This window comes from Monodon monoceros, unplaced genomic scaffold, assembly GCF_005190385.1.
Source record: "Monodon monoceros isolate NGI ecotype Baffin Bay Population unplaced genomic scaffold, NGI_Narwhal_1 Super_Scaffold_22, whole genome shotgun sequence".
Classification (NCBI taxonomy): domain Eukaryota; kingdom Metazoa; phylum Chordata; class Mammalia; order Artiodactyla; family Monodontidae; genus Monodon; species Monodon monoceros.
Genome location: NW_021703779.1, coordinates 125,965,774 through 125,978,196, shown reverse-complemented (window position 1 = coordinate 125,978,196; position 12,423 = coordinate 125,965,774). Strand labels below are relative to the sequence as shown.

Here is a 12,423-nt window from a genome sequence, read left to right as displayed (position 1 = left end):
AAAGTGTACACAATAACAAACACTTATTCTCTAAAATTCCCAGTGATATGGAAGTAGGAAAACATAAAAGTCAGGACTTTGTTCTTTTAGTCAAAGTCCCAATCCTTAAAACCTCACTATTGTCAGGAAGACTGTTATTGGGAAGGATTGAAGAGTCCGTCACAGCCTGTAATGAGATAAAGGGGTATGGTTGGCTTTTGTTCATATCATTCATCTTATGATCCTGTCTAATAGCACTGTGACAAAGTTTCATCACAAAACATATTTCAGAGTGCCAGTAAAAAAATCAGACCCAATCCAGAGGAAAGTGAATGTGGGATAGTGAGGTTGCTTAAAAACATGTCAAAAGAGGGGAGACACAAAGGAAGTCAGGATATTTAATCTGGAAAGGAACAAGAAGAGAAGACTTAGGTGTACCATGATCACTTTCCTTCAATCTCTGAACGTCTTTAACTCTCAAAAGAACAAGAAGCAGATTTTGTTGTGTGGATCCAAAGGGCACTACTAAGACCAATGTTTATGTGTGTGCTGGAGTGGAGAAGCTAGAGTTGGGGAAACTACTCTGGTTTCTGCTCAGAGGAGAAAATTCATAGCTTCTTGGGGATCTATTTTAATTCAAACTAGAAAATACAGTTTGTATGAGCAACATAGTCAATATAAACACAGCGGTCACTTGCTGATTGGTGTATCTTTACTCTTTCAGATCAAAAGCAAGCTGGAATGACATTAGGAACTGGTTGATAAGTTCCCCACCAATGGGATTCCCACTGAGGGCTAAGGGCATGTGTGTTTAGCTTCCAATACCACAGTAAATTTGCAAAAGGAAAAGATAATTCTATTCACCTTTGGTTTCAGAAGGTAATATTGGAAGGAAATTGGATCTCCAAAGTAAATAAAAAAGAACCAAGGAGCATTGGAAAATATTTGTTAAAAAAAGAAAAAAGAAAAAAAACCTCATTTCCAAATTAAATCATTTTTCACATTTGAAAAATGAGAAGGCTGTGAACAAGGGCTAGACTATGAACTGTAGCCCTCACCAGTTTTTAGTCTAATTCACTGGTCTTTTCATTTAATTAAATGAAATAGCAAACTTCTAATCATTCCTTCACACAGAGGAGCTAGAGTGGTGGGTGGATACTCTCTTCTTTGTCTGGGACTGAGGACCTTAGACTTCTGGGTGAGTTCTGTCCACTTGGCCTTATGGGTGTCTCATATGGTCTTGCCTCTGGAATAGTATTAAGCAGCAGCAGCAGGTAACATATATTGAATACTGGATTTATTCTAACTATTGGTCTCAATACTGTCTCCTTAAATCCTCAGAGCAATTCTGAGGTATGTGCTATCATTATTCCAATTTTCCAGATGAAGAAACAGGCATAGAGAAGTTAAGTGACAAAAGGCGCACAAAGTGTAAATGGCAGAACCTAAATTCAAACTCAGTTAGTCATGCTTTCAATCACTGTACATTACTTCTGCAGGGTACTTCTGTGTGTTGTCACATACCCTGCTCCAAGGCAGCTGGATTTCCTAGTCAAAAAATGGGATTTAGTCACTGGGGCTTTGTGGTCCCTGTGTGCAACACTGGGGGAATGTCAATATACACTACCAAATGTAAAGAGATAGCTAGTGGGAAGCAGCCACATAACACAGGGAGATGAGCTTGGTGCTTTGTGTCCACCTAGAGGGGTGGGATAGGGAGGGTGGGAGGGAGATGCAAGAGAGAGGAGATATGGGGATATATGTTTATGTATAGCTGATTTACTTTGTTATACAGCAGAAACTAATACACAATTGTAAAGCAGTTATACTCCAATAAAGATGTTAAAAATTTTTTTTTGATGTGGACCATTTTCTTAAAGTCTTTATTGAATTTGTTACAATATTGCTTCTGTTTTATGTTTTGGGTTTTTTGGCTGCAAGGCATGTGGGATCTTAGCTCCCCAACCAGGGAACGAACCCACACCCCCTGCATTGGAAGGTGAGATCTTAACCACTGGATCCCCAGGGAAGTCCCAATGGGTGTCTTTTAAATGACAGTGAACAGTTGAGAGAGAGGAGGAATACCTTATTTGCATTAAACCTTGTTGGGTTGCACCCTCCAGACCTGCAAGCCCTGTACTTTCCCAGCCTTGAGACCAAAGAAAGAGCCTGGAGTCAGCGACAGAGACATCAATGGTTTCATGGATAAGGGGAATCTTCCTTGTCTGAACCAAGGTCCTGGAGTGACACCCCACCATGTGCAGCAGAGGTGGGCAGGACTTGGTGGCAGTCTTCACTCCCAGGTGGGATGGGGAGGGAGGTTACCAGTTACAGGAGTATTGACTTTAGGTCGGTGCTTATTGGTTGCCAGGGAAACCAGTAGAGGGGTTCACCCCTCACTGCCCCTTTGATAAATCATCATAGTGGAGATAGTTCTGATCTAAAGATTAGATCATTAGCTGGGGCCAGAGACAAGTACATAGGCATTTACTGATTAGGCCCTATGATTGAGGGAAGGACAGTCATGTGAGTGGGTGTAGGTGAAGCAGGGACTCGTGGAGCAGGGGATGTACAGAGAGCAAGAGAACAGCCACATTGGGTGGCCTGATCATACAAACCTCCTACCTTCCTCAGGCAGCAGAGAAAACTTGCCTTTTGCTACCATTGGGCACCTTTAGTCAGATGCTTTTTGCTTGGCCCTGCGTTCAGAGTTCCTAGTTAGAGCAGAGAGAAAATTCAAATTTGTTTGATACCAAACCCTCATTGTACAAGAGAAAAGCCAAAAGAAGAAAAGTCTTAAGGCATTCAGCAAGTCGGACAGAGATCCAGAACGCAAGCCTTCCCATCCCAGTCAAAGACTCTTCCTTTTCTACCTACAGTGACTCCATTCTCCTCTTAGAGCTAGAGCAGTCTTCTGACTTTATCACCACTATCTCTCTTCTTTTTCTCCTATAGTCTGGGTCCCCTGTTTTGTTTTTGTTTTTGTTTTGGCTGTGCCAAGTGGCATGTGGGATCTTAGTTATCCAACCAGAGATCGAACCCACATCCCCTGCAGTGGAAGAACAGAGTCGTAACCACTGGACTGCCAGGGAAGTCCCTGGGCCCCCTGTTTTGAATCTGCATTGCTATCTTACAGTTTTACAGTTAAATTGGTTTAGAAAGTTGTTCTGTGTCTAACTATGTCCTGCCTGGAATGTTGGATTCAAATGTAATTGTGGTCTCTCCCATTAATTAATTAATTTTGTTTTATGTACTTTGGGGTATGGCAATGTTTCCCCAGCCAATGAATCTGGTAGTGTATCTTAAGAGACAAGTGTTTAGGGGGCATGTTCTTCATTCTGAAGTGTTGTCTCTTGTCCTTGAAGCACAGAAATATCTCTGAGGGAAGACTGTGCTCTAGATGAGAGCCCAAATATTTAAAACACAACTCTAGCTTCAGAGACATGTTATTTGCTGATTAAGCTTGGAAGTAGATAGATTGTGTGTTTTGGTGAATTGACTACAGTGTCGATTATTATTAAATGATACTCATAGTCTCTTTTGAAAATGGAATGTTTGTGGATGTGTACAGTAGCCTTAAGTATACTTTGTGCCTGTGTAGGGGAATAGTGTATTAAGAGCCTAAGAGATGGCTCTGGAAAATGTGAAGTCAATAAGACATAAAGTACATCTGGGCTAGGACCCAGGACTGGATGAATATAGTGAATATGCTATGAATGGAGTATGTATGTCCATTACCTCTCCATGGGAAAAAAGAAATAGTGTAATGTATAGCACAGGGAATATAACCAATATTTTACAATAACTTTAAATGGAGCATAATCTATAAAAATGTCAAATCACAGTATTGTACCCTTAAAACTAATATAATGTTTTAAATCAACTATACTTCAATTAAAAAGGAAATATAAAATTTAAAAATTAAAAAAATACTGCCATAGACTGCAGTAACCAGCCTCATTATAGTATACATATATCAAGTCCTATGTGGGCTTTATTGGTATTAGCTGTGTTACTGGTGTGCTCTACTGGGGTCAGGTATGCTGGGATGGAGTGGATCTTGTTTGAATTTAGTGTAATGATGAGGTGTTTGGTAGGCTGTAATTGACTTTGCTAAGCTGAGGTAGGCTACCCTGTACTCTGAGGTATGCTTGAGTGGGTGAGCTAGTCTGAGCCGCAATGGGATAAACAGGGATGACAGAAGGAGGAAAAGAGAAACTTAGCAGTGCTATAACTTCACTTCTCTGAGTATCATTTTCCAACTTGGCAAATATATATGTGATGAGATTCATCCATTAATACCGAAAATGTTCAGTGAGCACCATCTCAATAACAGGCTCCTTTTCTATGTACTGAGGATACAGAGATAACAAAACAGGGACACTGCCCTTCAGGAGCTCTTGGGTTATGTGGCAAGGCAGATGAGTAAATACACAGTTGCAATAGAAAAAAAATGCAAAGAGAGTGTATCAGGTGATATCAATCATCTCCAAATCTCAGTCACTTAACCCAGCAAAAGTACTTCTCATTGATGCAAAGTCTATTGTGGATCCAGGCAACTCTCCAGTGCCGTTGTCCTCCAAGTGTTGGGTCATCATTCCAGGCTGTTTCAATCTTATAGTAGCTCCATATTAACATATGTTTCCATGGTGACCATGGCAGGTAGGGTCTTGCGTTGGACATTAATTGTTGCAGCCAGGGAGGGACACATATTACTTCCTCCTACAACCAAAACCAGTCACACATCCCTTCCGTACTTTAGGAGTACAATCATCCTACATTCCTGAAAGTGGAAAAGGGTTGGCTCTTGGAACATTTGTAACCTACCACAGGTAGGGATAATCCCAGTGTGAGAGCCCAGCAGGTGTGAATGTTAGAGATCTCGAAGGGCTCTCGCTAAGCTTTGGAGTTAGGAGGTTCTGCCGCCATTCTCAATGTTACCTAAAGGGATGGATTTTGTTCCTGTGCCTAGCATATTCTCTGTGAAGAAATAGTACAAGTGAGAGTTTTTTAAGGGGTTTTCCTATGATTGTACCAAGTATCCTTTATTAGAAGTAACAAGTTTGCTATCATTTGGAGTACTGCCCTGGACTCTCTCTGAGCTAAGGTAACAGTCTTTCATAACACTCTGCTTTTCTACTTTCTTTCAACCAGATGCAGTGACTGAAGTTAAGACTGACATCTACGTGACCAGTTTTGGCCCTGTGTCAGACACTGACATGGTAAGTATAGTTTCTGCAAAGGTAAAAGTGAAAGATGATGCAACAGATCAAAGAAAATAAATTGAGGTTTTCCTATGGCAGGGCCTTGGAGCTATATTCTAAGGAGAAGTCTTGTCTCATGAATGCCCTACCCTCATCATCCTACATTTAGCTAAATCCATCTTTTGCCCTGCTCTTCCCACCTATTCACATATCAAGCATATATCCCCAACCAGGAGTACCTTTCTCTTCTATAACATCTCTTTCAAAATTCAGCTTTTCTCCCTATCCTCAATTAAACTTTGTCTGACCTCACACTTCACATTTCAGTACCACACACATATCAGCACATATAGGTCATGTGAGGAGTGCACATGGTGGGGACTCTCAGTCTAGCAACTGGTAGTGTCATTCAAGAAGTCCATCCCCCCCAGAAAAGGTAGAAGTCCATTCCTTGCAAACAAGCCCTATTCAACGGGGAAGTGGATGGACCATGGTGATGTAAAGTGTTTGGAGGAAGAGTCAAACCTACTAGAAACGGGTCCTTCTACAGATGTGAGGATGAAGAGAGCATCAGAACAGATTCAAGGAATAGGGTAGTGCACAGCAGAACTAGCAAGGGGATGACTCATGAGACATCTACAAGGACTTCCCCTTCTCCTACCATTCTCCCTTTCTGCCAAAGCAAGGCATGCAGTGGAGAGTTGAGGCAGGAGACCCTGTCCTAATGGAGCATCTGATCAATATCTACTTCAGATACCAAATATCGTCATTTGAAAAATTATCATGAAGGGACACAAAGAAGCTATTATCTGCTCAGTATGTCAGACAGTGATTAGATGCTCCAAAAACGTTTGTTGAATGAGTGACTTTGTGTTTAAAATCTTAAAATCAGAAAAACTATGTTCAAAAATATGAAATATCCATGCTCACTGCATAGATTTTTTTCTTTATCTTCAGTGGGACTACTACTTAGCAGGGGAAAAAGCTTATTTAGATCTGTTGGGTAACTACAAGCAGTTGTGTACTGTCATGATAGAGTTTTTCCTTATAGGTAATACAGAGCCATTGAGTGGGTTAGACTAGGGCAGTAAAAATATACATGTGTTGTTTTAGAATGATTGGTCTGGCAGTCTGTACAGCATGAACTACAAGGGGGAGCAGACTGGAGGCTGAGAGTTGGTTTAGGTATGTTGATTTTACATGGCTCTTATTTCAATCAGGCAAGGTGTAGGAGTCAGTTGGAGAAACAAGCTAATTCTCAGGAGAGGAAGTCATGAGTGGTTGTGATGCCAGGCAGGGGGAAGGTAGAGTCCTGAACTTTGTCTTTTAAGTGTGGAATAAAGAAAGGGATACAGAGATATAGTAAATTCCCTGTGAACTCCTTAAAGGCAAGTACCAAGTACTCCATGGCTTCCCTGGCACTTCATAGAGTACTTGACACATAGGGAGAGCTCAGTGAGGGACATGTTTGATGTAAGACGGATGGAGGATGTGAGTCTCTCTTAGTGGCAACAGGAAAGCCTGTATGTCTAGATTGCCCCCTCTCAACCTGTTGACCATTAATGCCCACAGCTTCAGATCCAGGCATGAATTAAAACTGTTGACATTTGCTCATTCAACAAGTACTCCTCAGAGGCCCAACTCTGCATTAAGGGGCTCTAGGGAATCCTATATTCAGAGAGCTCATAGTCCACTGGGGATAACCAAACTCACCAGGGAGGTGAAGCTCTCTTTGTATTGCTGGGAATTAGTGATTGATTAAGATTTTCATAAGAAAGCAACTGAAGCTACTCTTTGGACACACACACACCCACACACCCACACATACTCATTCACTCTCCCTTATGAATGAACACCCATAAATATATTCAGACAAAATAAGAAAGTATATACAGAATAAAACAAAACAGCCTACACACCATCCCAGGCACTCCATAGACACACATGTGCAAACAGATACCCAAATTCAGGGATACTACAGAAACATACACATAGCTCCTGCCCAAACCAGCTCATCTCCCTTCTCTTTTCCCACCCAAGCAGGCACACATGGGTGTGCAGAGGCTCTGGAGACATTTCAAACAATCCAGATGTTTTATCTCTTCTGAAGTTTCATCTTCCAGTTGCTTGTTTGTCTTCTCCCTCATGATTAAGCAGAAGCAGCAGAATGTCTCTTTCCTGATAGGGGAGGCTTTGGTCAAATAAATTTCAGGGTATTTTTAGCTGAACTTCCATTGTGTCACAAGGAAGAATAGTTAATGATCACTCTGGCTGGGAAACAAATTTCTGATTTTAATCAATGAATTTGGTAAAGTTGCAGGATACAAAAGTAATGCACAGAAATCTCTTGCATTCCTATACACTAATGATGAAAAATCTGAAACAGAAATTAAGGAAACACTCCCATTTACCACTGCAACAAAAAGAATAAAATACCTAAGAATAAACCTACCTAGGGAGACAAAAGACCTGTATGCAGAAAACTATAAGACAGTGATGAAAGATGATACCAACAGATGGAGAGATATACCATGTTCTTGGATTGGAAGAATCAATATTGTGAAAATGACTATACTACCCAAAGCAATCTACAGATTCAATGCAATCCCTTTCATATTACCAATGGCATTTTTTATGGAACTAGAACAAAAAAACCTTAAAATTTGTATGGAGACACAAAAGACCCCGAATAGCCAAAGCAGTCTTGAGGGAAAAAAAACAGAGCTAGAGGAATCAGACTCCCTGACTTCAGACTATACTACAAAGCTACAGTAATCAAGACAGTGTGGTACTGGCACAAAAACAGAAACATAGATCAATGGAACAAGATAGAAAGCCCAGAGATAAACCCACGCACCTATGGTCAACTAATCTATGACAAAGGAGGCAGGGATATACAATGGAGAAAAGACAGTCTCTTCAATAAGTGGTGCTGGGAAAACTGGACAGCTACATGTAAAAAATGAAATTAGAACAATCCCTAACACCATACACGAAAATAAACTCAAAATGGATTAGAGACTTAAATGTAAGACCAGACACTCTAAAACTCCTAGAGGAAAACATAGAAAGAACACTCTTTGACATAAATCACAGCAAGACCTTTTTTGATCCACCTCCTAGAGTAATGGAAATAAAAACAAAAATAAACAAATAGGACCTAATGAAACTTAAAAGTTTTTGCACAGCAAAGGAAACCATAAATAAGATGAAAAGACAACCCTCAGAATGGGGGAAAATATTTGCAAATGAAGCAACTGACAAAGGATTAATCTCCAAAATATATAAACAGCTCCTGCAGCTCAATATTAAAGAAACAAACAGCCCAATCCAAAAATAGGCAGAAGACCTAAATAGACATTTCTCCTAAGAAGACATACAGATGGCCAAGAAGCACATGGAATGCTGCTCAACATCACTAATTATTAGAGAAATGCAAATCAAAACTACAATGAGGTATCACCTCACACCAGTTGGAATGGGCATCGTCAGAAAATCTACAAACAACAAATGCTGGAGAGGGTGTGGGGAAAAGGGAACCCTCTTGCATTGTTGGTGGGAATGTAAATTGATACAGCCACTATGGAGAACAGTATGGAGGCTCCTTAAAAAACTAAAAATAGAATTACCATATGATCCAGCAATCCCACTACTAGGCGTATACCCAGAGAAAACCACAATTCAAAAAGACACATGCACCCCAATGTTCATTGCAGCACTATTTACAATAGCCAGGTCATGGAAGCAACCTAAATGCCCATCAACAGATGAATGGATAAAGAAGATGTGGTACATATATACAATGGAATGTTACTCAGCCATAAAAAGAACGAAATTGGGTCATTTGTTGAGACATGGATGGATCTAGAGACTGTCATACAGTGTGAAGTAAGTCAGAAAGAGAAAAACAAATATTGTATATTAACACATATATGTGGAACCTAGAAAAATGGTACAGATGAACCGGTTTGCATGGCAGAAATTGAGACACAGATGTAGAGAACAAATGTATGGACACCAAGGGGGAAAAGCTGTGGGGGGTGGGGGTGGGGGTGTGATGAATGGGTGATTGGGATTGACATGTATACACTGATGTGTATAAAATTGATGACTAATAAAAAAATAAATAAAATGAAATTCAAAAATTAAAAAAAAATCTGTTATTCATGGTTCTTGTATCTATGTTCATAGGTGTTCTCATATTAAACCACTTATCACCTGAACTGCTACTATTCTGGCTCAGGCCACCATTGTCTCTGGCATATCAAACTGTAATAAGCCCCTGATTTCCTTCTCTCTACTCTCAGTTCCCTACAATCTATTATCTACAGGCTGGCAGTGATTATATATATGATACACACACACACACACACACACACACACACACACACACACACACACAACCCCCAAAGTAGAGAAAATGGTTTAATGGAACCTCATGTATCCATCACCCAGCTTCAAAAATTATCAACTTGCTTTGCCCAATTTTATTTAATCTATATTTCTACCCCTTGCCCCAAATTTTCCTGCATTTTCTTGATTAAACTTATTGTCAGTTTTCTATATTGTTTGTGTGTCAAAGCCACCCGTTTTGGATTTTGTGCATCATCTGTATTATTTTGTTGTTGTTTTTTGTTTCACTGATTTTTCCTTTTGTGTAGATCATTTTTCTCTTTACTTTTCTTGGGAAATTCTGTGTTCCTTGTTTCTTGAGGCAGATTAGCTTATGGTTTTCCCTTTTTTAAAGACCATCTTTAAGACTTCTTTATGGCTATCAATTTCCTTCTAAGCAGCACTTGAGGAGTTGAATACAAGATTTCATTTATAAACATTTTCACTGTTGTTCAGTTCTAAGTATTTTCTAATATCCTTTATGGTTTCTTCTTTGTTTTCTTAAAAAAATTTTAGCGGGTTTTCTAATTTTCAAATGTAAAACTTTATTATTAATTTCTAATTTAATGCCTCATATTGAAACAAGATGGTCTATAGGATATGAAATCTTTTTGTGTTTCTTGAGATTTGCTTTATGGCTTAACATATGATCATCTATTTTTGGTAAAAAAAATACTGTTTGTTTACTAAGTGTTAAGTCTATGTGTATTCCTTACTTTATGCTTGTCAAAAGGATTCTTCATTTATTTTATCATACAAATTATTGGTTCGATTGGTCTTTCATTTACTGAGAATCTATGGGTTTGTCATTTTCTCCTTGTAATTCAATTTTTGCCTTACATATTTTGAGTCCATGTTATCCATACATAAAAATTAAGAATTTTTTTCACTTGATATACTCCATTTTTTAGTGTAATATTTCATCCTGAACAAAAGTGTTAGTCTTATAGTCTCTGCTGTCTGTATTTTATAGTTCTATGACTTTATTTTGATTAGGATTTATCCATACATATGTTTCCATCGCTTCATTTTCAACTTGTGTTTTCATGTGCCCTTAAGGTGTGACTCTTATATACACATAACATACAGCTACATTGTTTATTTATCATTAGATTATATTGTTTTTTTCTACTATCTGATTTTATATATCCTTTTCCCCCATGTTTTTATATGCTTTATTTTTTCTTGCCTTCTATGGGATTGAAGCATTTTCTATATTCCTCTTGGTTTTTTCTCTACTCTTTTGTAAGTTTTGCATTTTATTTCTAGTATATTCTTAATGGTTACCTTAAATGTTGATATATATACTTGACGTTAAATTTAATATCTCCACTCTCCTCATAAATAGTACAAGAATATATTAATCCATGTATCCCTACTCCCTCCTTCCATTTGGCTTACTGTAGTTATTTATTCCACTTTGTTTTTATAGTCCTTAACATCGTTTGTAGAGAGCCATTATTTGTTTAGTTTACCCATAAGTTTGTCAACACTTGTGCTCACCATTCCTTCTTGAATCTTCCTGCTGGTTTCATTTTCAACTATATGAAAAACTTCTTTTAGTAGTTCCTTTCCTGAGGATTCATTCAATCATTTTTAATTCAAAAATATTTATAAACCAGCTACTATTGGTCAGGTAGGATTTTAGGTGCTAGGAATATAGCAGTGAACTGAAGAAAATCTCTGCTCTCATGCAGCATCCAGGCTAGTGGAATGAAAGGAAGAGTAAGCAAATAAAAATACATTTTGTCAGAGCTATCTGACAAAATAATGCATGAAGAAAAATAACGCATGGTAAGGGGAAGAGGGATTACTATTTATGATAGGATGGTCAAAGAATGCTTAACTGATATGGAGACTTCTGAATGAGGCCTGAATACTGTACGTGTGACCCAGCCATGGGAAAATATTATCTTATTTATCTAAACTCATCTTTATTTTGAAACCACTCTCAAATGATAATCTAGTTGGCTATAGAATTCTTTTGGCTTCTATTGTTTTTTTCAAGAAGTCTGCTATCAAACTGCTGTTTCTTTGTAGATAATATGTCTTTTCTATTTTGTTGTTTTTAAGATCTCCTCTTTGGTATTTTTCAAATCCACTATGGTTGGCTTGGATATATTTTTTTATACTGAGCTTGCAAGTGATTAAGGTTCTTGAAGCTAAGGATGCTTATATTTCAACAATTCTGAGAAACTGTCATCCATTAGTACTTTATTATTTTCCCCCCATTTTCTCTATTCTCGCACTTTAGAACTTTGTTAGAAATATACACTGAACAAGTTTTCTTCACATGTATTTTCCAGTTCACTAATCTCTCTTTAATAATATCTAATCTTCTGTGTAACATATCCATTGAGTTTTTATTTTCAGTGACTATTTTTCTTTCACAGAATATCTAATTCAAATAGACCTTTTTAAAATCTGTTTTTTCTTGCTTTTACCCCATAATGTTTGGATCTATTCTCATGTTCTCAATCTCCTTTGATACTTTTATCATTTTAATTATAGTTCCTTTATAATATCTATTTGATTATTCTGTTATGTGAGGTTCTTGGAAGGGATATGATTCAGCTGCATGTTGTACCAGCTGACTCTTGCTTATTACCATTTCCTTAGGTGTTTCGTTGTTGTGGATTGTGAACTTCTTTTCAGCAAGCATTTATTTATGGCCATGTCTCTTTAGAGTGTTTGCTTTTGTAAGTCAATACAGAGGTATCCCCATCCTGAGACCTATTTTTCTGTTAATTTCTTAGCTTTTAAGCCCCAAACCAAGTGTACATTTAAATGTTGATCTCATATAAGATTAGGCTTGAAGTTGCTAAATCTCAGTAGAAATGCTTCCCCT

The 12,423-nt window shown here is 38.2% G+C and overlaps 1 protein-coding gene across 2 annotated transcripts in view; it reads left to right on the top strand.

The window, feature by feature from the left end:
- Window positions 1–12,423, top strand: part of GABRA3 (gamma-aminobutyric acid type A receptor alpha3 subunit) — a 153,961-nt gene that overhangs the window by 62,218 nt on the left and 79,320 nt on the right. For both annotated transcript variants that reach the window (XM_029240645.1, XM_029240646.1), the window contains exon 3: window positions 5,134–5,201. In XM_029240645.1, the coding sequence (XP_029096478.1) occupies window positions 5,134–5,201 (68 nt within the window). The remainder of the gene's footprint in view (window positions 1–5,133; window positions 5,202–12,423) is intronic.